General features: G+C 41.3%; 1 protein-coding gene across 3 annotated transcripts in view; it reads right to left on the bottom strand.

Moving 5' to 3' along the window:
- The window catches only part of LOC139579136 (lipopolysaccharide-responsive and beige-like anchor protein), a 310713-nt gene that overhangs the window by 134749 nt on the left and 149949 nt on the right, over positions 1-26015 (bottom strand). For 2 of the 3 annotated variants that reach the window (XM_071407447.1, XM_071407448.1), the window contains exons 38-40: positions 13277-13401; positions 4425-4568; positions 1826-1962 (exon numbers count right to left, since the gene is read on the bottom strand). In XM_071407447.1, coding sequence (XP_071263548.1) covers positions 1826-1962; positions 4425-4568; positions 13277-13401 — 406 coding nt within the window. Of the gene's footprint in view, positions 1-1825; positions 1963-4424; positions 4569-12846; positions 12865-13276; positions 13402-26015 lie in introns of all 3 variants that reach the window. The other variant, XM_071407446.1, reaches the window with a different exon arrangement.

Below are 26015 nucleotides of genomic sequence, written 5' to 3'. Positions count from 1 at the left end.
TTACTGTTTATTAACTATTGGGGAGATATGCAATTTCTTCGCTGAATTATAGCCTGAGGATAAAGAGAAACACACCACCCACTTGTAGTAGGCCCATTCACCAGAATAGACCATTGCTAAATTCAGGTTAATTCATTTGCCGTTTCAACAGAAAAATATTAATGCATGGAAATCAAAACCTCAAATGTTGATTAATGAACTTATCTGTTATTATAACTAGATTATGATTATAACTGTTATTGTTGTTATTGCCAATAACCCTGGGCGCAGACTGCTGAAAAAAAGATACACAACTGTCACTCAATGACTAGCCAGGGAAAGTCAGGGCCCATTTCTTAACGAGACCTGATTCATATTGCTTTCTGCTACTAGCGACTAAACACCACGCGGGTATATTGCTTAGTACAGTAGGCTATCCATTAGCAGCAGCCTATTTGGTATATCACTGAATATGGGATATTGGGATATTCAAATGAATCATATAGGCTACATTTCAAAGGTGTCGAATAATAAATTAAAGTAATTTCATGGTTTTTATTCTCAACAAAAAACTTACCACAACATAAGCCATTGGCCTACACAGTATTCCTGATTCCTGGGCTGTATTTCACGAACAACTGAAAGACCCGAAGGAAGAAGAGCAGGCCTAGTCTTCTCTCTATATCAGGCACATTGTATTATGATGTGCGATAGACTAACTTATTTTTCAAATGTTTGCTTGTGATGCTTCTGCAGGCTCTGAGGCCTTTGTGTATCGAATCTGCAAAGCAAACAACTGTTTTCAGAGACGTTATGTTGTCAAATCAAATCAAATCAAATTTTATTAGTCACATACACATGGTTAGCAGATGTTAATGCGAGTGTAGCGAAATGCTTGTGCTTCTAGTTCCGACAATGCAGTAATAACCAACAAGTAATCTAACCTAACAATTCCACAACTACTACCTTACACACACACACAAGTGTAAAGGGATAAAGAATATGTACATAAAGATATATGAATGAGTGGTGGTACAGAACGGCATGGCAGATGCAGTAGATGGTATAGAGTACGGTATATACATATGAGATGAGTACTGTAGGGTATGTAAACATAAAGTGGCATAGTTTAAAGTGGCTAGTGGTACATGTATTACATAAAGATGGCAAGATGCAGTAGATGATATAGAGTACAGTATATACATATGAGATGGGTAATGTAGGGTATGTAAACATTATATTAAGTGGCATTGTTTAAAGTGGCTAGTGGTACATTTTTACATAATTTCCATCAATTCCCATTTTTAAAGTGGCTGGAGTTGAGTCAGTATGTTGGCAGCGGCCGCTAAATGTTAGTGGTGGCTGTTTAACAGTCTGATGGCCTTGAGATAGAAGCTGTCAATGACGTAGCCCACTAAACCAATGCAATTCAAGCACGAGTGAAGCTATCGTTTAATGTTCACGTTCACTACGCAAATACACACACTACAAAACAGCATCATAGCCTATACGGTTGTTATAATCTCAATTATAGAGATTATTGAGTCTCGATCTACATTTGGATTATTCAATAATTATTTGACTTGATGATCGCAGAAGTCGAGGCTGCTTACAGTCGTCATGCAATAGCCTAAAGGCTTTTAGTCTACGCATGTTCATATTTGGAGTTATTTCCTAAATTCTTATAAAGGCTTTATAAAGCAATTAGGCTGCAGAAAAGCATGACTTGGAGGTGCTGGGGTCAGGGAAGGACTGGGAGAAAGGCCTGAGCCATTTTGAAAGCTGGTTTTACAGAATGACGGGAGGGCCTGCTTTGGATCAATGGAAGTTAAAGCCCTTCCCTTACCTTTGGATCGATCGTCTTAAAGCTGGCCTCTTCTTCATCCACTTCGAAGTAGAGTTCAGACGCGGTGATGGACAGCGTTCCTTTCACCACCACCGCCGGGGCGACCAGCTGTGCGCTAGTGCTCATGTTTACAGGGCCTAGGAGACAGACAGGGCCCAACAACGGCACGGGCCAGAAAGCAAACATTAGCCCGCTTTACAAAAATCACCCCTTCCCCTCCTCGAGAAAACGAGAGTTTTTTCAAAGGGCAACAGCGTGTAAAAGTAAACATATAAACTCAACAAGGGCACGCACTGACTTTGATGGCTCTTTTTGTCTCCGTGAAAATACCATAACAATATAGAGAAGGCCACATATGCATTTTTAATGAGGGAAAACATTTGCTCTAGGACAGGGCTGCCAGCCCTCTTCCTGGATATCTACCGTCCTGTGGGTTCAGTCCAACCCTAATTTAACACACCTGATTCTACTAATTAGCTGCTCAACAAGACCTTAACTAGCTGAATCAGATATGCTAAATTAGGGTTGGACTGAACCTACAGGACAGTAGATCTCCACGAAGAGGTTTGGGCACCCCTGGTCTAGGCGATGCGTCGGTTGTATAGGCCTATCTATCAGATGCGAGGTCAAGAAGAAAAATAAATATAATTCTTCTCAATTGTATAATTTCTAGCTTAAAACTGAATGCAAATGATTTGTGTAACTGCAATTTAAATTAAGAATGCAATTTTACATTTCACAATTATTATTAGCACTATTATTAGACCTAATTTCCTTGCTAGATCGAGTTAGATCTAATATGGCGTGTTGAGAAGCACTGAAACCAGAATCACCACGATCTGAACAGTTCCTCTTTAGACTACAGGGAGGGAGAGGTGGTTTGACCCGCTGAGTAAAATAAATTATCAGCATCTGCGTAACCCAAGACAGACCAGCTTTGTCAAAAAATAGAATCAGCTGTCAATCAGGCCCCATTGATTGCGGGCTGGTGCTACGTCTGTTTAATCTCTCATCAATCTTAATTTATGCCAGTATGACAATGAGAAGGCCGCTCGAGGGAGCAACGTGTAAGCTCTTGCCGCTCCTGCCCCGCTCTCCACGTGTGCAGAAGCATTGTATTTGCAGATGTGCCGCGCGGCAGAAAGGGGCTTCAGAGCCCGGCTTGATTTCCCCAAAGCACCCACGTCTTTCCGAAACGGATGGCTATGGAATAAACAGATATGTTCATTTGTTGCCGTCTCCCCCTCCCTCCCCCGTAGCCCTCCGAGCATTGTGAGCATTAGCATGTAATCCGGGCGCGAAATAACATTTTTCAATCACTGCCATGGAGACATTCAATTACTCCTGGTGTTGTTCAGACAGACAGCTGCCTGTACTGGGGCGTGGCTCCTGTCTGTCTGTCTAGTCAGAGGAGTAGGAGACCCACATGACAATTTCCACTTCATTTCAGAATCCATGTCACTTTAATATGTATGGGATCACCCCTTAATCCTATTGTCATCGTGGGCGTTGTGTTTTCATATAATTGCGATCTGAGCGCATTTATATTAGTCTACAGTGGGTGAACAAGTTATATTGGAAAGCCATGATGTGGGGAAATTGAGGATTATATAGGATGCAATCCGATTAGTAACATAACTAACAGGCCTGTAGGAGTTCCAGGTATAGGGAGCCACATTTACATCAATATGGGTGTCTGATAATGTATTTAAAGTGGATAAGAAATTGGACAGCAACGTCATTTGATGTGTTTGAGTCTTGTTAACGGCAAGGCCTACAGTCGATTTGATCTCAGCATATACCATTTATTCGACATGGATTCATATAGGAAAACTGCACATATAGAGCAATCATAAACAACTAAAGACACAGAACATGTTTAAGGGCCATAGTGCTATTCTAAAATGTGAAAATAATACCGTTTAGCTAAAAGCCGTGCACCTATACACTATGCCCAATCATAAAATAGGCCCACATGGGATGCATGTGTCAAAATATCGCACTTGTCATGAGTACAAATTTGCGGTATTCATTTAACATTTAACATAAAGGAAGTCAGAGGTAGGCTCCAAAATAGAAACGAACCTCGAGGCCAAAACATTTAGACAAAATGCACAGTTCACTTCTTCAATTATAGGCCTATTCTCAACCTCTCAATGATAAAAAAAATAATAATAATTACTGTGTCAAAAGCTAACTATGAATCATATTACACAAGCCTGTTGGTACTTTTGTACTATAATTTCATTACAAACAAATATGCGCTTCGCTTTGAGATATGTGAACTTGTATACAAGCGCCAATAGGACATGTTTGTGTATGTGTTATTGTCCTCTCCTCCCCCAAAGCCAGAGCATCACAAAACATCATGAGACTCCAGGGGTAATGGGAGGCGCTGGGGAGGTTATCCCCCCTTATTACCCGTTCGGGAGCCACGTTATCCTGCATGCGCGCCTCAAAGTACCCGTAGCAGCACCCGCACGCGTTAGCAATGGAGACTCTTTAAAGGCGGGAGGGGGAGAATTCAACTAACCTGCGCTCCCAGCCCCTTCTAAATGATGTGCGCTGGGACATGAAACGGATGAGCTGCATGCGTTACCTGTTAGGTTCTCCAATTCCTTCTCCTCCAAGGATGATAGAGTGTCATCGTCGCCATCCAACAATATCTCACTCTCAGAGTTCTGATTTCCCATCGCGTGACTTCTGATGGACTGTTTGCCTTTGAGGATATCTTCCTCCGGAGCTGAAAGAAGAAACGTATTTTAAACCGCCATCCAAACGTAATTGTCTTTTTACCAAGTTACTTTTCTGTACAGAGGTTAGTATCCTAACAAGAAACGTTTGAAATATATAGACAAAAAATACGCTGCTATTCTGGGCTATGTTTATTGATAGTTTACTATATCACAGGATGACAGATGTAATATTAAAAAGATCACTGAAAATGCATGGCTATATAACCTATTCATATTGTAGCATATTTAATTGATCAATAATTCGTACTACGAAAGTAAAGTGAATATTCAAATGTCAATATAAATATTTATTGAGTTGAGTTGTCTATTTTGCCAGAAATGTCTTTAATTATTTAGTCTAAGTCTTGACGTTTTGCATTGCAATTCCAGAATGGATTCGAAATTAAATTGGTCAAAATTATTTTGTGACAAAATGGCATGAATAAGCCTGATAAAAATGTAATAATCCTATAATTATGATATAAAGCAATAGTGTATAACTCTAGTGCACATTCAGATGCAACACGGATCTAATGCTAATATGAGTCTTAGTACAATGAAAACTCCATGCGAAAAATAACATCAACATAAAGATGCTCAAGCTGATGGAAACATCAAAACGAGTTTATAAAACAATGATAGAAAACTGGCAACAATTAGTAGAACTTCATGCAATTTTCATATATTATTGTAAAATTTGTAAAGTTATCATCGAGCCATGAACCCAGCTGGAACACTAGCAATGACTCTTGGGAGCCTTCGGGGTTATTGTGAACATGAACGGTTACGTTAACAAATCGGACTCTCATCCCATAAAGCTATTTTCCAATGGCGTTGTGCCAACGCAGGCTAGCTATACCCACATGGCAGCGGGAGTGAGGTTACAACGTCAAAGCGCGACATTGTATCGACTTGTCTTTACTGTATTACCTGAATGGCACTAATCTAAATAGTTAAAATCCAATCGTTTTATTTAATTGATACTCAGGCAATAACGTGTATTTCAGTGTATTTCTAATGCAGATATACAACATTGTATGTAAAGTATAAAATGTACTGATAAGAAAATATAAAATTCATTGTTAAAACCCCAATTTGCCTTGCTGTGCCCTTACAAGTCATCAAAACAAAACATGATTCTGGTCAAACCCAATATCCAGAAACATGAGCCAAAGATATTACAACAAAGCAAAAGAGCCTCCAAAGCTTACTGCCTTTCCTTTTTTATTTAAACTTAACATGACTTGAGGTTCCAAAAGGATTTAAGAGAAACAGTAATCTGCAAACATTTACAGAACCCTCATCATGCAGGCCCTTGGTGGGTGTGTGTGTGTGTGTGTGTGTGTGTGTGTGTGTGTGTGTGTGTGTGTGTGTGTGTGTGTGTGTGTGTGTGTGTGTGTGTGTGTGTGTGAGAGAGAGAGAGAGAGAATGTGTGTGTGAAAGAGAGAGAGAAAGAGAGAGTGTGTGTGTGTTACACTCAACATGGTTTCTTTGCACTCCACTCCAAAACCACTGGACAGTGACCCAGTGGCCCCTCCAATCTCTCTGAGCAGCATCACCTGACGAGGTTAGACCCTAAGACAATTAGCATTTTTCTCAACATCAAACTATAATATATGGACTCCAAAACTGCTGAGAGAGAGCAGAGAGAGAAAGAACACAAGAGAGAGACCTGAGAGAGAAAGAGAGAGAGCTGAGAGAGAAAGAGAGCTGAGAGAGCAAGAGAGAGAGCTGAGAGCAAGAGAGAGAGCTGAGAGAGAGCTGAGAGCAAGAGAGAGAGCTGAGAGAGCAGAGAGAGAGCTGAGAGAACAGAGAGAGAGCTGAAAGAGCAGAGAGAGCTGAGAGCTGAGAGAGAGCAGAGTGAGAGAGAAGGTTGAGAGAGAGCAGAGTGTGAGAGCAGGGTGAGAGAAAGCAGGGTGAGAGAGCAGGGTGAGAGAGAGCAGAGACAGAGCAGAGAGCAGAGACAGAGCAGAGAGACAGAGAGCTGAGAGCGAAAGAGAGAGCAGAGAAAGAGAGCAGAGAGAGAGAGCAGAGAGAGAGAGCAGAGAGAGAGAGCAGAGAGAGCGAGCGAGCGAGAGCAAGCGAGTCTAAGAGAGCTGAGAAATCTCATGTCATGGAAAATATGCAGCTCAATGATATTTAGACTGGTCTTCCTGTAATTAAGTCTCCCCGGAGGATTCTTTAGTTAGCGGCACTGAAATTACTACCAGCTCTCTAATACATACCACATGCTACAATAGTATAGTATATTCACACCGTCCAAGTGAACTGACTGGACAGACCGATGGGCCGGGACGACTTTCTCTTACTGACAGGAGTGAGATGAAAAAGGCAGACATGTGTATTTGAACTTCTGAACATTCCGCCATAAACATGCTCACTAAGTCTCACCCTGAGAAGACCACAATACTCAACACACTAGCATATGGATGTGGAAGGGTCTTGGGTTGTGTTACAACTAAGAAGAAAACACTACTGTGACTACTACTGCTACTATATCAACTTACTAGTTTGCCAATAAATGTTACTAATAGGCTGTGAATGATTTACTTGTTAGTTGTGAATAGTATTATCAGAATTGGTCATGTTAGATTGTCTATTGTGTGCAAATAAAATTCCACAAACATTGTGCTGTTTTTGAAACTACTTTGTAAAGTAGTTACAGCCAGGAGAAGTTAAGAATATAAAAACTCTACTAGATTGTACTTCTGATACATGTATCCCAATATTACATAATGACATAAAATAAAATATAGTATTCTTGAAAACATAATTGATATGATGTATATTTTTGATATATGACATATGTACAGAGAAGTGTTCTGAATGCATGTGTGTGTTTATGATCAAATGTGGGAGTGTGTATCAAACAATTAAAATCCATTTAACGCCATTTCAACTTAAAAGTGAAACAACCAAAGCAGTAAAAACTAAACGGCAGTGAAAAGTCTAAACATTTCCTTTAAAAAAAACGGATATTAGGCTATGTCTTAGCAAAATATTCAAAGACTAAAACATTTAACATGTCCTTCAGCTGAAGCAATGTCTCTGTCAACTGTTGTCTACGTTACTTATAATTATAAACTGGGTGGTTCGAGCCCTGAATGCCGATTGGCTGAAAGCCGTGGTATATCAGAACGTATACAACAGGTATGACAAAACATTTATTTTTACTGTTCTAATTAAGTTGGTAACCAGTTTATAATAGCAGTAAGGCACCTCAGGGGGTTGTGGTATATGGTCAATATACTACGGCTAAGGGCTGTATCCAGGCAGTCCGCGTTGCTTTGCGTTGTACTACACCCCCTCAGACCTTAATGCTTAAATATGAAGTGTGAATGTCTGGAGTTTTGTGGATGTATTATAAATAATTCTGAATAAAACACATACACATTTTACAACATATAACAAGCGACAATACAAGCGTTTCTGAAATAAGCCGGTATGCCACATAAACAAAATACCCATCAGGTCATGTCACCTAACCCATTCATTGAGATGGAACAGGGGGCACAAACGTGAATAAAACATGTTTCCATTACACTTTCAGGCCCCATTGTTTCTCTAGCCAGAGGTTCAAAATGCTAATGCTACCTTCACGCTATATTAAAGACATGCTACGTTCACGCTATATTAAAGACATGCTACCTTCACGCTATATTAAAGACATGCTACATTCACGCTATAGTAAAGACATGCTACCTTCACGCTATATTAAAGACATGCTACGTTCACGCTATAGTAAAGACATGCTACGTTCACGCTATATTAAAGACATGCTACGTTCACGCTATAGTAAAGACATGCTACGTTCACGCTATAGTAAAGACATGCTACGTTCACGCTATAGTAAAGACATGCTACGTTCACGCTATATTAAAGACATGCTACGTTCACGCTATATTAAAGACATGCTACGTTCACGCTATAGTAAAGACATGCTACGTTCACGCTATAGTAAAGACATGCTACGTTCACGCTATATTAAAGACATGCTACGTTCACGCTATAGTAAAGACATGCTACGTTCACGCTATATTAAAGACATGCTACGTTCACGCTATAGTAAAGACATGCTACGTTCACGCTATATTAAAGACATGCTACGTTCACGCTATAGTAAAGACATGTTACGTTCACGCTATAGTAAAGACATGCTACGTTCACGCTATAGTAAAGACATGCTACGTTCACGCTATATTAAAGACATGCTACGTTCACGCTATATTAAAGACATGCTACGTTCACGCTATAGTAAAGACATGCTACGTTCAAGCTATAGTAAAGACATGCTACGTTCACGCTATATTAAAGACATGCTACGTTCACGCTATATTAAAGACATGCTACGTTCACGCTATAGTAAAGACATGCTACGTTCAAGCTATAGTAAAGACATGCTACGTTCACGCTATATTAAAGACATGCTACGTTCACGCTATAGTAAAGACATGCTACGTTCAAGCTATAGTAAAGACATGCTACGTTCACGCTATATTAAAGACATGCTACGTTCACGCTATATTAAAGACATGCTACGTTCACGCTATAGTAAAGACATGCTACGTTCAAGCTATAGTAAAGACATGCTACGTTCACGCTATATTAAAGACATGCTACGTTCACGCTATATTAAAGACATGTTACGTTCACGCTATATTAAAGACATGCTACGTTCAAGCTATAGTAAAGACATGCTACGTTCACGCTATATTAAAGACATGCTACGTTCACGCTATATTAAAGACATGTTACGTTCACGCTATATTAAAGACATGCTACGTTCACGCTATAGTAAAGACATGCTACGTTGAGGCCCAGGTCATTCCCCTATTGCCAGAGGTTCAAAATGCTAATTCATATGCTTACATTACTGAAGCTCAAGGCATGCTTGGTCAAGAGCAATTAAATTGTCAGAATTAACAAATGTGTTTTTAACGAGACCATGGCCAAGAGCTGGAGTCATGAGGCGAGTATTGATCTGCTGAACAGAGACATTAGTCTTCAAGTATTTACTCTGCCAGCCACCTCTCCTCCAGCCTCCCTCCACAGCCCTCCCTTCACCCAGGGCAGGACCAAATCAATCCCCAGAAAGGATGTCTCTTTCCAGCCATAAATACATAACTAGCCCCCTCACCGACCCAACCAGCCTGACCGCCACGCGTCTGCAAGCCGGCTGGGGCTCTCAGAGTGGAAATGGTCCTCAAGGTTCTTGGCTGGGTATGAATGATCACAGTTGTATAGAATCTAAGAATTGTCCATGGCCTAAATACAGGAATGTTTTCCTCCTACATAGCTTACATAAAAAAGATGCCATTTAGGAAATGGTTTACTTATACTTTGTAAAATGCTTATACTTTGTAAAACAAACAATGCACTTTTTTTGGAAAGGTGGAATACAATACTTTTTAAATTCCCCAAATGTTTTTTAAAATTCTCTTACCGGTTAAATAGGTCTAATTTCTATTCTTGAGCGTCTTTTCATGACTTGAAAAGTGTTGCCATCACTCTAGTAGCTGGAAATAAATGTTAAATGCAGACGTGACCATGCACTAAATGTTTTGATTGGGGAAAGAGGGTTCTCTCTCTATTTTCCCTGTTTCATGGGATCAGAATAATTACAGCCAGATATGGCCTCTGTTCCGTTTGAAAACTCACGACTGCACTCTCGCCTTGCGCTCCACTTCCGTTACAAATGTCGGGTCGATGAAAACAACAAGAAAGGTTACATCAGAAAATGGATGCCACAGTCAGGCCTCAAGTCAAAGAGATATTTGAATGATATGTTCTTTCCCCAAATGCAGCAGAGTAGCGTGTGTGTGTGTGCATATGCAACTAACAGGACAATACTCTGTAGAGGTATTACCAAGACTGGCTGGTGGCTATTTTTACTACAGTAGTGACTTTTAAAACAAAACTCACCCTATATGGCAGAATATGTCCTACATATGTTGATGAATATATCCAGAGCATGTTTTATATTGACTTATTGATGATGCCCCCTACTAGAGCAGTAAGTCAGAGTGATGGAGAGGGGAGAACAATTACAAGTCACCAACTGACGCTTCAACGATCATATGCCTTCATAATCAGTTCTTCATTGCACTAAAATTGTAAGATGGCGCCAACAGACGTCGCCTTGTGTCTAGCTCCTACTCAACATTCATTGTTGAGGGAGAGCATGTCAGCAAGCATCACTGTTTACACCTGCTGTATCCTGTGTTCGTGACCAAATAAACTCTGATGATTTCAAATGATCTAACATAAAGGGATGAAGGGAAAGAGAATGAGAGAAAAGCAAAAAGAGAATTAGGGAGACACACAAAGAGAAAAGAGAGAAAGATAGAGAAGAGAAAAACCTAGAGAGAGCGAGCGAGAGAGAAAGAGAGCGAGAGTGAGAAAGAGCGAGAGAGAAAGAGCGAGAAAGTAACAGAGAGAAAAAGAGAGTATCAGAGTAACAGTGAGAAGGACCACTGGTCCTCAGGTCCCTCCACCCTCCAGCTGCATCTCCACACCACAGACATTACGCCCGTCCCCGGTCCCCGCCGGGCCCACGAGGATGCTGGGATTGCCAGACGCATATTGCTTTTAGAACACATTCTTATTGACTGCTGTCACGGGGGCCGTTTGTCAAGAGGACTGATGTCACCTTTGGGGGGGGGGGCGACTACCTCCACCCCTGTGACATATTGGAGACATTTTCGGGCCAGAAACCGGCCGTTATTATGGAGTGCAATAGGTTAAGCCGGTAAAAACCAACAGGCCTAGACAGGCACGGCCCTGATCGCTAACCCTGGTGTGACTGGGAATACGTTCTTTAGTGTCTTAGCAGAAACTAGGGATTAGGCTCTACTCTGGGGACTCCTGCTCCTACTTGGCCAATGAATGTGGTAGATGACTAAAACCGTTCTTCACACTGTGCCGACCAGAACCGTACTGTGCTGGCTCGGACATTTCCTTTTCACGTTGTATATTCCAGCATGGTTGCAGAAACCAGGCCAGCCCAGCACAGCCTGGCTTAGTGGTGTGAAAAAAGTAGTATACGTCGCTCCCTAGTTATTATCCAAGATATGCAGGATAACGTTTTAGCAGAAAGTAGGGATTAGGGCCTACTCCAGGGTAAACGTCACTCCGACTCTAACGCTAGAGAACATGTGTCCTACAGCCAATGTGGTTAATGGCTTCTACGTTTCCTCCAACCTAGTTATCGCTAAGAATGAGACGGTGACTATTCAACTGTTGGTTCACTTTGGTTTAGTTGTCCTCATAGGAAGTTCAACAGAAAATCGGGGTTTAACACTTTACATAAACGCCTTCAAAACAGAATCTGCACCTGTTGTTTTTAAAGCAAGTACAGGGAAACGAAAGGATCAATTGAAACCCAATTCCAGTGCTGGTGGTAAAGGTAATCAATACTGTGGGTTTTATCGATACCTCTGTCTTCTAGGTAACACAACAGTATTGATGTCACCGTTTCCTTTTAAACAGAACACGATCCTTGACTTGCTTTTACCACATGGTACTGTTGAGATATTGGTCAAGAGCAACCAAGCTAGTTTGGGTTTCTCTCTGCAACACACACAAACAAGACGTACTGTGTAATTAATAGTCCTGATATTTACAAAATGATTAATTTCACCTAAACTAATTAGCCCTCATATAATATTCACCTTCAAAGAAATACCTAATTATTCCCGTGAAAGTTAATGTATCTTTGCTTGGTGACCTTTAGCCAATTAAGATTTGAGGTTTGTTAATGGGCATCAACACCGTTGTTCCTCCTCACCTGGCTCTCTTTATGAACATAATGACATCTCTGAGCTGATCAAACTGAATGCATGTGATTCTGGCACTGTAGCTTCAGTGTTCTTTTTTTAAATCAAATCAAGTACAAGTCATCCCCTGAGATGGTGGGAAGGTTGTGCATGATGCCATGACTGGGAATTTAAAGCAGGGAAAATAACATGGGACAAAGGTAGTTGAGGTGGGATAACGACTGGGATTCAAGTGATTTATATTTGTATCATTGTACAGCTACAATACTTACCTACTTAGCCTAAATCAACATTCTACCCTTTAAATTAGTGAACCCATAATATTTGAATTGCTGCTATACTTGGTGTCAAATTAAATATTAAAGAGAAAAATGAAGATGGAAAGAACGGAAGATCCCAACTGCTGCTTTCTATCAACAAGTCAAATGATAATGCATCATGGGAAAATGGGGAGAAGACCAATCAAAGGGCTTGGTGCTTAGGAGTCAGGGAGGCATGACATATTACTTACCATTAATGCCAGGCACCACTGTCATGCAAGAGCAAAGAAAAGGAAACAAACACATTTCACATTGCTACCACTGAAGGTTCATGCCAACTCAGACATTAAATAACTGAAAGGGGAGAAATTCTAAGTAAAAGTTTTGGGGTCCAGGAAAGGACAGGATGTGCGTGTGTGAGGGCCTATTGGAACACTGTGTACTAACATAATTAACACTAATGGGGAGGCAAGTTAGGCAGTTAACTGTGTGAACTATTTAATTCAAATGAGGGTGTGCTTTTTCTTATTTTTTTACTGTTTCTTGTGGTACAATAAAACACTTATGGCAACTGTAGTGCTAATTTTTATTGCCGTGGACCTGCTGCCACAGGCGGGCACAGACACTCACGGAGGGTTTGAGCAAAGGACGCTGGGTATTGAGCGAGGAGGGCTGACTGACCGTGTTCAGCTGCAGCTTTGAGCGTGGCCTTCGAGTGAGTGGATCCGAAGGGGTTCCTGACGAAGCGCCGGCGCCGCCTCAAGTCGTCCTCCCAGTAGTCGAGGCGCCAGAACTCCCGAGGACGGCTGCAGGGGAACAGAGGTAGCACATGTGTTAGCAATTACAGAACAGCGTGGTGGTAGCCTATAGCCCTAGTCACAGTGCAGAGTAGCGAGGCCAGCAGCAGCATAAAGACGGCCTTGTTTTGCTATGCTGGGTGTCTTCTTTTTTTCCCCATCACACAACAAAAAGAACACAGTAGATAGACTACCTAAAACCCTGACCTTGAAAATAACAATATTTTTCTCTCTCTCGTGAAATGAGCACTAAATACATTATGGTGGAATGAGCAGCTGACAGAGTGATCAGTTTCCCCACACTCCGATGTGCTCCCATTCCAGGCTCATTTGGGACCCAGCAGGGCACCTCGGCTCTAGCCTCTCTACCCGGGTAGCAGGCGAGTGCCCGGGCTGGTCCCAAAACGCCATTACAAAAACAGGGAAGCGGGAGAGGGGGGTGGCATTACCAATATTAATCAATGTCCACAGGCCTCTGCCATCTTTCTTCCCAATTTGCACCTCCTCCTTTACCCAGGCCTGGTCAGTAGTAAATCATTCAGACTAAAGTTCTGTCCCAAATAGCACCCTATTCCCTATGGGCCCTGGTCAAAAGTAGTGCACTAAATAGGGAATAGGGTGCCATTTTGGACATATACCCAATCTCAGGGACTTGGAAAGTGTTAACTTTTAATGAAGAGTCACAACCACCACACGGTTGTTGTGTACATATAGGCAATAAAATATTAAAACTCAAAAAGGGATTTAAATTATATTTTAAAATATTAATTACTTTTCTTTAGGCACATCACACACAGGAGGAAATACATTTTTTCCCAACATTAGTAAGATGTTTTTTTTCCCACCCACCCCTATTGAAAAAAGCTTGCCTAATCTAAATAACTAATTTACTGCTCGAGAAGAAATAACTGGTAATTTGTCAAACTAAATTACGCCAAATGTGTTCCATATTGTGTGTATTATGAGGGAATGTTTTCGGCATTTAGAAATGAAAACACAAGGGAAGAACACAACATAATCTCTCTAGCTCAGTAGGGGGGAACTGAGGCCAGACACTTCCCTTCCTCACCTATGAGCTGGGTTCACATATTACATTTACTATTAAAGCACTGAGAAAAACAACTGGTCTAAGACATGTGCATGCGTGTATTTGGGTTATTCTTAAGGTTGCATTAGGGTTGGTGTGACTTCAGCCTCTAAACAGCTCTCAGTGTATTGATTTATAGAAGCATGGTGAGATAGAAATCTGGAGACGCACGGCGCTGCGTCAGAAGGGTGAAGAAGTATTCGTGCGCAACAATTTTGAGTCTCATGAGTATAAATACTTATGTAAATAAGATATTTGTTTTTTTATAGTAATACATTTGCAAAAATGTCTAAAAAACAGTTTTTGCTTTGTCATTATGGGTATTGTGTGTAGATTGATGAGGGGGAAAAAAACAATTTAATCAATTTTAGAATAAGGCTGTAATGCGTGGAAAAAGTCAAGGGGTCTGAATAGTTTCTGAATGCGCTGTAAGTCAGTACGTCCACGGTGCTACGGGAGAAGTGTTCTAGTATAACAGGGCCTATTCCACCTGGCTATATCAATCAGGACGATAGCACCAGAAGCAGCCTCTAGACAGACAGCTCTTTTATGTCCTGATATTTCACTGGCTGTCTGCATATACAGTATGTTAATCCAACAACGTACAATATCAAAATGATGGGGGTCGCAGACTAAAAAAAAAAAAGTCTAAATAGCAAGCGAACGTAATCCACATGAGAACGGTGAGGCGAAGAGGCAACGCTGTAGGGAAAAGAGGAAACAATAGCAAAACACTGGAACATATAGTCAAACACATTTATAGCTTGAACACCAAATGAGTGTTGACATCAGACCTTGGCGAGGTGGAGTGAGATGTGTGTGTCCGTGTCAGCGGAGGTACGAGGGAGAACCAGAACCCTCTGTGTGTGTGTGTGTGTGTGTGTGTGTGTGTGCACATGGTTATGCATTAGGGCTGGGAATATCCAGGGACCTCACCATACCACATTATCACGATACTTAGGTGCCAATCCGATATGTATTACAATTCTATATCGCGATTTTATTGCGATTTGATGTTCCAAACATATTGCTCACCATATGTCTGCTGCAGAGAGACAATAGAGAGACATGAGAACACGAGTCTTGATCAGTCAGGAAAATAAAAGTGCTGACAAGATCTTGGCTCCCTATTTAAAAAGAAGATGGCGAACAAGCTATGAGGGAAAAATACTGGAGTTTTGGAGCAGGTACAGCTAACTAGCACACAAATAATATTGTGATACTGTCAAAATAATCGTCAAAAATAATATCCCGTTATGTAACTATTGATTGGGGGAATCAATAGTTACATAACGGGATATTATTTTTGACCAATGATTACACGGGGCCTCTAAAAGGGGAGGGGCTTTACACAAGAAAATAAATACAATCACTATTACACGTGTGAGTGTACTTGTGTGTCTGTACGTCCATGTGTGAGTGTACTTGTGTGTGTACGTCCATGTGTGAGTGTACTTGTGTGTCTGTACGTCCATGTGTGAGTGTACTTGTGTGTCTGTACGTCCACGTGCGAGTGTACTTGTGTGTGTACGTCCATGTGTGAGTGTACTTGTGTGTGTACGTCCACGTGTGAGTGTACTTGTGTGTCTGTACGTCCACGTGTGAGTGTACTTGTGTGTCTGTACGTCCACGTGTGAGTGTACTTGTGTGTCTGTACGTCCATGTGTGAGTGTACTTGTGTGTGTACGTCCATGTGTGAGTGTACTTGTGTGTGTACGTCCATGTGTGAGTGTACTTGTGTGTCTGTACGTCCACGTGTGAGTGTACTTGTGTGTCTGTACGTCCACGTGTGAGTGTACTTGTGTGTCTGTACGTCCACGTGTGTGTGTGTACTTGTGTGTCTGTACGTCCACGTGTGAGTGTACTTGTGTGTCTGTACGTCCAGGTGTGTGTGTACTTGTGTGTCTGTACGTCCATGTATGTGTGCGCGCGTGTCTTGCATGCATGTACACGTGTGTGTGTGTGTGTGTGTGTGTGTGTGTGTGTGTGTGTGTGTGTGTGTGTATGTATTGGAGCTAGTTTGTTTGATCTGGTCTTGACTGCTCCTGAGCCCGGGGCTCCCCACAAAGTTTCAGGCCGACACCAATGATTACACGGGGCCTCTAAAAGGGGAGGGGCTTTACACAAGAAAATAAATACAATTTTGAGCCAGGTGCTTTAAGACGTTCTATGAAAGCCATTAATTACTTGATTTATCTGAATGAATGAAAAATAAATCCTTCTCTTTCTTTCCTTCTCTCTCACACTCTCTCTGTATCTTCATATCTCTCTGTCGTTCCCTTTCCCCCTCTCTCTCTCTCTTTTTATATCTCTCTCTCTCAGCCTCTGGTCTTTTCTGGAGAAAAATAGAGAAAGAGACGGTCTTCAGCTCCCGTGTTTGTGTAAAGCCGAGGCAGTTTATAAGAGACGCATGGGGGAATAGCAGACAGCACAACTATTCAATATTTTACAGGCAAACATTCTAAAGCACATAAGCAAAGAGAAGATGTCAAGGATCTCTCATTAAAAATGTATTTCGCTACTAAGGAGCTTGAAGACGTGATGAGGAAACGGTGGAAGAGAAGAAGGGAAGGAGGAGGGATGGAGTAGTAGGTGGAGAGGACGAGTCTCTCTGGTGTTCAGAGGAAATGAAACAGAAACACAGTGCAGAAACCAAAAAGGTCCCACAGTATAATAACGCTCCTGTTTGTTGAGGGCTTAGTGTGAACGTGGGTGTGAGGATACACGAGTATGTGTGTGCTAGGAGACATTGGAGTGTGTGAGTCTCCATCCAGCAGACAGAATGTGCAGGACCTGATTTCCCTCCTGTCACAAAGGGCCCAGGCCTTGTTGCTGTGTGATAGTCTCCCTACCCTAATTACCACTTCATCATCCTGCCTCACACAGCATTCATCTAGGAAAATGATTATCAAGCCAGTCTCACACACACACACACACACACACACACACACACACACACACACACACACACACACACACACACACACACACACACACACACACACACACACACACACACACACACACACACACACACACACACACACACTTCATCCTCTTACAAGGAGGTTTCCTCCACATCCATCAGTGGGAGGACGTATTCGGTAGTGGGGTTGTAATTAGTCGCAGTGTTATGGAACGATCTCCACCGCTTGCCGTGTCGTGAACGGCACCACAACCAGGTTCCTAATGAAGGGTCTTGGATGGGCGTCCGCCCGCCATCCACCCAAGTACCTTGCCAACTCCGTCACCAATCAATCCCCCATGGAGAACGCCGCTGTATCACGGCGGGAAAAACGATGTGACACGCGCCGTGCATGTGTACGCTGAGAGAGTTTCTACAAAGATGATAAATAATTCAGGACTCGTCCATCGTGTGACGGGCTGCGCTGGCAGAATAACGGCAGCACCCATTCTTCAAGATGACAACAATTAAAATGACAAAAGGCCAGCGCCGCGGCCTTTTACACAAACCACTTGTGTAATTAGTAATTCGTTTACTCATAAAGGCCTCGCTCATTAGAGCCTACTGGGGAGCGTCTGTTGTCTTAGACGGAGTGTGTGTGTGTGTGTGTATGCCTACGCAAGTGTGTGTGCACATGCAAGTGTGTGTGTGTACAGTGCCTTCAGTATTAATACTCTCCTGAAATTTCACATTTTGTTGTTTTACATCCTGAATTCAAAATGGATGAAAAAATGATTATTTTAACCCATCTACACAGAATACCCCATACTGACAAAATGAAAACATGATTTTTGACATTGATATACAGAAATATCTCATTTAAATAAGTATCCACACCTCTGAGTCATTGCATGTTAGAATCACCTTTGGCAGTGATTACAGCTGTGAGTCTTTCTGGGTAAGTCTCTAAGAGCTTTGCACCCCTGGATTGTACAATATTTGCTCATTAATATTTTGAAAACTCTTCAAGCTCTGTCAAGTTGGTTGTTGATCATTGCTAGACAACCATTTTCAAATCTTTCCATAGATTTTCAAGCCGTTTTAAGTAAAAACTGTAACTAGGCCACTTCGGAATATTCATTGTCGTCTTGGTAAGCAACTCCAGTGTATATTTGGCCTTGTGTTTATTGTCTCCCAGTGTGTGTGTTGGAAAGCAGACTGAAACAGGTTTTCCTCTAGGAGTTGCCTGTGCTTAGCTCTATTCCGTTTCTTTTTATCCTGAAAAACTCCTTCGTCCTTGTCAATGACAAGCATACCCATAACATGATGCAACCACCCCCATGCTTGAAAATATGAAGAGTGGTACTCAGTGATGTGTTGGATTTGCCCCAAACATAAGGCTTTGTATTCCGGACATAAAGTACATTTCTTTGCCACATTTTTTGCAGTATTACTTTAGTGCCTTGTTGCAAACAGGATGCATGTTTTGGAATATTTGTATTCTGTACAGGCTTCCTTCTTTTCAATATGTAATTTACCTTAGTATTGTGGAGTAACTACAATGTTGTTGATCCATCCTCAGTGTTATCCTATCACAGCCATTCAACTCGGTAACGGTTTTAAAGTCACATTTTGGCCTCACAGTGAAATCTCGAAGTGTTTTCTTTCCTCTCCTGCAACTGAGTTAGGAAGGACACCTGTATCTGTGTAGTGTAGTACACCATCCAAAAGGGTCATTAATAACTTCACCATGCTACAGGGGGATATGCAATGTCTGATTTGTTATTTTTATTTCTACCCATCTATCAATAGGTGTCCTTTGCGAGGCATTGGAAAACCTCCCTGGTCTTTGTGGTTGAATCTGTGTTTGAAAATACTGCTCAACTGAGGGACCTTACAGATATTGTATGGGTGGCGTACAGAGATAATGTAGTCATTTTAAATTGTAAACACTATTTAACAGTCCCTGCAACTTATGTGACATGCTAAACACATTTTTACTCGTGAACTTATTTAGGCTTGCCATAACAATGGGGTTGAATAATTATTGAGTCGATACATTTAAACTTTTATTCGTTTGTAAAAAAATTAAAAACACGAGCAAAATTTGTCAAATATATATATATTTTCAGGCTGTAACACAACGAAATGTGGAAAAAGTCAAGGGGTGTGAATGCTTTCTGAAGGCACTGTGTGTGCCTTCACACACACACACACACACACACACACACACACACACACACACACACACACGTGTAACTATGTTTGTGTGTGTTAAGGAGCACTTAGCAGAGTGCTGGATCCCTCTAAATGCTGTTTAATGTAGACCACATTGACAACCGATGAGAAAGCGGGCCAATAAGACATTTATGTGAGGTAATAAAATATAATTGTTTTTTTCTGTGTGGCAGTAAATGTAAGTTTACCAACATTAGAAGACGATCTCAGCCTCTCTCCTTTTGTGTGTGTGTCTGTGTTGCTTTCACTAATGAATAAATGGGTGCAATCAAAAGAAATATCACTATGTGCAATAAATCAAAACACCATAGCATTAACAGACTGTGGAAAGAGGTTTTACACAACATTTAAAACTTTAAAGCCAACTAAATTGTCTGTTTGGATCAAAACAGAACACGGTCCAATTGGACTTGGCATGGGGAGGGTGACATAATAAATAGTTTAATTGTAGCCAAGTGTTTAGTGATTGGCAGCTCAGTGAGGGCTGGCTTGAAGTCCAGGATTAATGAATCGCTTAGTTGGACAGACAGACTGACTGACTGGAGCTTTGGAAGGAGTGGAAGACGGACAGACGACTACGTTCTCTAACAGTAGCCTGTCCACTAGCCAGGACTTCCTGTGTATCGCCACAGAGGACAACACAGGGTAAACAGGGAGTAAACTACACACAGAGTCATCTAGCTAAGAGACTGGGTATCTAAGTATGGCCTAGTACTGAACACAAGTGCATTGCTATGTCTGCCGGGTAGGCCGAAGAAAAGAGGACTGGAACCATGGGAAATATGCCGTTCCTGCTGTCCAATTTCTTATTCAGTATGCCCTACCATTGGACTGTTTCTACATGCATTTACTGTAGGCCTGTGTCTTATTTAAAAAAACATCAAATAACATTAGTCCTTCAAATATGTATTTTATGGAGGCCCACCATAGAAGAAATACAATCGTTTATAATATCCACTTATGGTTTTAAACGTTTGTTACCATAGGGTTAGGGTTAGGGTTAGGTCCAAGGTTCAATGCAGCCGTTTTTATCTCAATACCAAATCATTTCTGGGTAACAATGAAGTACCTTACTGTGACTGTTTTAAATTAAAATGGTCAAAAATAAACAATAATAGCTTCTTAGCAAAGAGTAATTCATCAAGAAGTTTGCTAGGACTCTCTGGGAGTGGTCTGAGTGGGAAACTGAAAATCCGCTGTTATTGGCAGATTTTCCTGTTATTGGCACAGGGAAATCATGTTTTTGACTACAATGGGCCTTTAATAAATGATACATTCATGAACTTGTATTATACTGAATAAGCATGCAGTTATTGACTTATGTTTATAAATGAGACAAAGAAATGACAGTTAATGACTAAAATGCCACTACTCACATATAATGAATACTATTTAAGCACTTAAAATCAATCAATACACCATGGCATGCAATTACATTGATTTAAGTTTGACATTCATGTGCACTAACAGTTCGTGATTAGTTGATTTATTCTTATTTGATCAAATAATGTACACTCAAAAACAGAGAAAATACATCGACTTTGAAACGCTATCTTTGGAAGTACAGAGGACAAAGACATTAACCTCAATTAATTAATTTATGACAAATAAATAAATGGGAATTTAAGGCGTTGTGTATGAGAGCCAATATCGCTTATCTCCCCCTCTCAAACCTCAAACACGGGCAGTTAAAACATGGTAATAGATTCTCTCTGGAAGCCACTGAAACTTTGATAGCACTCTTATTTCAATGCCCAAATTGTTCTTTTTCTGACAAGGACAAACGATAGTCATCCATCAAGATCCAATCAGACCCCGCCAAACAGGAGCAGGATGCGTCGCCCAAGCTCTTCCCAAGCTCTTAAATGCTATTTGCGTTGCCTTTGCAATTTCTTTATTTTTGGGACGATATTAAAAACAGTGAAACATCAAGGATTTCCAGGCTAGATCATTTGCACCCTCTGAAATGAACTCGGGTGAATAATGTGTGTGAGTGTGTGAGTGAGTGTGTATTAATATTACTGTGTGGGAAAGGGGATCACTTTTGGCTAGAGATTATGCAAATGATCCTATATGACCTTCATCATTAGAAACAGGACGTAGAGCAGCAACATGTATTTCATACATCACACACAGAGCACTTTGCTGAAGGACAAACAGTCATTTATAACTTCAGACGGGACTCATTCGGGTACAGTCAGTGAGATTGCATATACGCAGAGGAGGTGGGATTTCTCCCTTTGCTTTTTTTTCTCATTAATGCAAAGGGGCCCCATTGGCAGCCCCTCAAATTGCTCAAACGTTGCCTCTATCGCCGAGATCATTTCTTTTGATTTGCATAAACCATGAGTTGATACGAATCTGAGAGGGGATAGGTTGAGGATTTGTCATACATATGACTGTGGCGCCAGAGAACCCCTTCCTCTTTGTCAAATGGTGTCAGCGGTGGGAGCTAGTCACAGCGCCAGCTCCAAATTAAAACGAGAGGGGTCAAACGCCTTGCTATGGAAATGGCCATGATTAAAGCTCGCCTTAAGCCGTAAGTGAGGTTCTACAGTACCCGTGCATTAATGCATGTCCTTCCTAGTCAAATGAGGTGTACTACACAGACCATTTCAATAGCAGTGTATGTTAATTCAGCCTTCCTAATGTTGCTGTAATGTTGTTTATGTGTTTGACAAAGGTAGCTTCAGGGTCACAGAGGAGGCTATCGCATCCATCTATACTCCTAAACGACTTTCATCATGATGGGATTTCACTCGTTCTTTTTTGTTTATGACAGGATCAGACCATTTCATTTGCTTATTTTGAATCTTAATTTGAATTTCCTGCTACAGTTGATCAATCCCTGATTGGATACGGGAATGGAAAGGTATTAGAAATAAAACAGGGATGAATATGCCCAACAGTTTTAATCAAAACCTAGAATCTATATCAAAACAAAAATGTTACGCCAAAACATAAGGATAAGTGTTTTTACAAACGCTACATATAAGTACTAAGCCATTTGACCACATTAACACACCTGAGTAATTAACAGCGAGGACCTTCAAGCTGCAGGTCTTTCAGATCACATGACTAAGTTCACGGCACCTGACAACAATAAGCACGTTGATATGCTTCACACATCTACCACTCCTCCATGTAATTACTACTCTAATTCCTTATGAGCACAGAACAAAAACTAAACAAGAGAAGAGAGAGAGAAAGAGAGAGAGTAATATAATATTGCCTCTCCATAACATCACTGGGCTCGCTAAGATCAAAGCACTCCCATGGGGTGGCCATGCATGAGGCTGCAGACACAGCGCAACACACACACACAAATGCTCAAAATGAAAAATGGAAATACGGTCCTAATTACCGATGGGCTCAGTATCGCGCACTCCCCAATTAGCAGCAATTAAGCTCAGTGTAAATTCTGCGACAAAGGGTCTGGAAATTACACCCTAATTATATTCTTCCTCCAGGGGGAGGTGTGGAGATTTAGAGGAGAGGGCTGGGTGTAAAGAGAGGGGGGAAATATTAACCAAAATGTTTGTTTGTTTGTTTGTTTGTTCAGGAACCACCCTGTGTTTTTTTAACCTGTTGAAATATGTTTCAAAATAAGTGTAATGTGTTATTTTACAGAGAGAACATATTCTTATGCCACCGACTATAATATGTACAAATCTATCTAGGATTCACAATAAATCTTCATTACCCACAACAACATGTCCAAAGTCAAACAAACTATATTAAAACACCAATGTTACCTTCAAAAACACAACAAAAATGATATATGCGGTCACCATATTGGTATAGTCTGTGTTTTTCGATAAAGCATCATATTTTTTAGTTTTGACAACATGCACACATCTGTCACTGCTGGTAGGTAATGAATACATCCATATCCACTGGAGCAGAATTGCATAATTCAGCCATTACCGGAGGTATCCTCATAATCAGATGACCTCTACCCTTCAGGGCTGAACTTGAACGTCCTGACAAATCTAAACGGGCACAGAATGGCTCTGAACACAACCACGACCACATAGAAGACTGAGCAAAGGCCCAAGGTCATCTGGGATTGGGAAATGCTTGGGGGGAGTTCGGGGTCCTCGGGGTCTGTCAATCTTAAAGTTCCCATTACAACATCAAGTCAGGACAGGATCATTTATAGCTCGACACAAATTTATCGGAAAGTACTGCTGGAGTGAAAGCACATTTTCTAACAAAAAAATGAAAATTTCATTAAATTCTTCTTCTTCTTATCAGTGGCGATTTTAGCATGTAAATCTTGGTGAGGCAACAAAAAAAAGTGGGATGCATGACAGCAAAGGCACTACACAATACTAAACAATACATTAAATGCACATTAATGAGCAAGCTAGGACGGACATAGTCAATATAACTATTTGTTCAGTACTTTTGAAATGTACAGCGACAGAATTCAGAACATGGGCCGTTCTTACAGTGTTCTCCCTGTACACCAAGTCAGAACCGTAGGATAAATAAAGGGGGCATATAAGCAGACAATGAAAGCTCTTACAATATTCATTGATTACATTTCTCTAAAACAGGCTATAGGCTACATGTGCTCCACCAAGTTAGAACAGTAGGTGAAATTAAGAGGTGAAAATAGACCAAATTATTAGGGTGAGGCACATGGGCTACTAACAGCTTACTACACAACATGCACTTAGTATTACTTTCTTAGCTACAGTATACATATCTCCCTGGCATATTACATCATTTATGCAGCAGCATACAATACATTTTTTGACTCACCTTGTTGTGCTGTGCTCACTTGAACAGGAAGGTGGCGGTCCTTCGTGGGAAAATTTTGTCATCAAACTTTGTCAAAGTCTCTGGATTTATGGTGCTTTCAAGACAACTGGGAACTCGGAGAAGAAGAAAAAACGTTGAATCATGATGACCTCAGTGATCTTCAGGTCGTAGCACTAGAAAGAGGCCCGAGTTCCTGATTTACAATTCAGAGTTTTTCCAGAGTTCCCAGTTGTCTTGAAAATATTCAGAGTTAACAGTTGTTTTATGTGCAGCACAAATCAAGCTTCATTGACAGCATGGCCAATGTTGAATGTTTATCATTTTAAACTAGGAAAATAGACCCTTAATCTTAGACTTGGGACCACACAGCCACTCCACTGAATAGCAGGCTAATGATTGCTTTGCAATGCTTGCAGTTAGCGACTGATTCCTTCCAAACCACTCATTGTTGAATTTGCGATTTCCAACTTGTTGTGTAATGTTAATGCACAATGAGCACCGATACGTTTCATCTATAATTTATCTTCATATGACAAGGATTAAAAAGGATTTGCCAGTAGATTGTCGACTTGATTCATGATGATGACTGCTAGCTAAGATTTTGAAAGTATGATGTTGACATGATCAGTCCAATCAAAGCTACTGTAGATATGTGATTTGACGTAATATTATCTGTGGCCAATGACCTTGAGCCTTCTTGGATGGGCCCTTCAATGTAACTATGGCAGCACCCAATAGGCTTGAATTTGAGCTCTACCCTTAGATTAAGACTTTTATTTTTTGCAAAAAATGTGGGGCTCAAAACAGGGGTCGCCACTGATTATTATAATTTCCCAGTTAATTCATTTCCCAGGGTTTTGAGGCGGACATGGCTGGGTGACAGACACAAGACACAGTGATGTCCCCTACCCTCTCTGTATTCTAATCTAGCGTCGTCCCCTCCTCTCAATGCGTTAGTGTGATGCTGGGCTGTGCATCGTGCCCTCCTCTCAATGCGTTAGTGTGATGCTGGGCCGTGACAGGCTCATCTAGCACGGCTGTCTGGTGTATTCATGAGGCCCTCCTTCTCTCTCTCCATCACACAGCAATGCCCATTATACAGCACTTATGGTACAATGGCTGCGTGCATGCTGCCTAATCATGTCAAGTGCTGCACTTCATGGGCTTGGCGAGAGAGAGCGAGAGAGCGAGAGAGCGAGAGAGAGCGAGAGAGCGAGAGAGAGAGAGCGAGAGAGAGAGAGCGAGAGAGAGAGAGCGAGAGAGAGAGAGAGAGAGAGAGCGAGAGAGAGAGAAGCAGAGGGAAGGATGGTGGTGGTGGGGGGGGTTGAGGCTTAATGGTGCTGGGTGATCACCCTGTGCTTGCCAAGGTAGTGGATAGATACTTTGTCAGTGGACTGGGTTGATATGGTGGAAAACAACCACATGAATACTGCCGCTACTCACACATTTTTAAAGAGTGCCACTGCTGGCCTTAATGACTCCCTGATCAAAAATAAAGGTTAAACAAATAAAAAATAATGAAAGTAGGAGAAAAATGATGTAATCGTTATTTCAAACATTTTAGACTCCCTCGCCATAACCAGCTCTCCTATAGGTGGCGCTGGTCTGGAGCGAGAGAAGGAG

Source organism: Salvelinus alpinus, chromosome 6 (genome assembly GCF_045679555.1).
Source record: "Salvelinus alpinus chromosome 6, SLU_Salpinus.1, whole genome shotgun sequence".
Classification (NCBI taxonomy): Eukaryota; Metazoa; Chordata; class Actinopteri; order Salmoniformes; family Salmonidae; genus Salvelinus; species Salvelinus alpinus.
The sequence above is the reverse complement of the archived record's forward strand: the minus strand, read 5'-3'. Positions and strand labels throughout refer to the sequence as shown.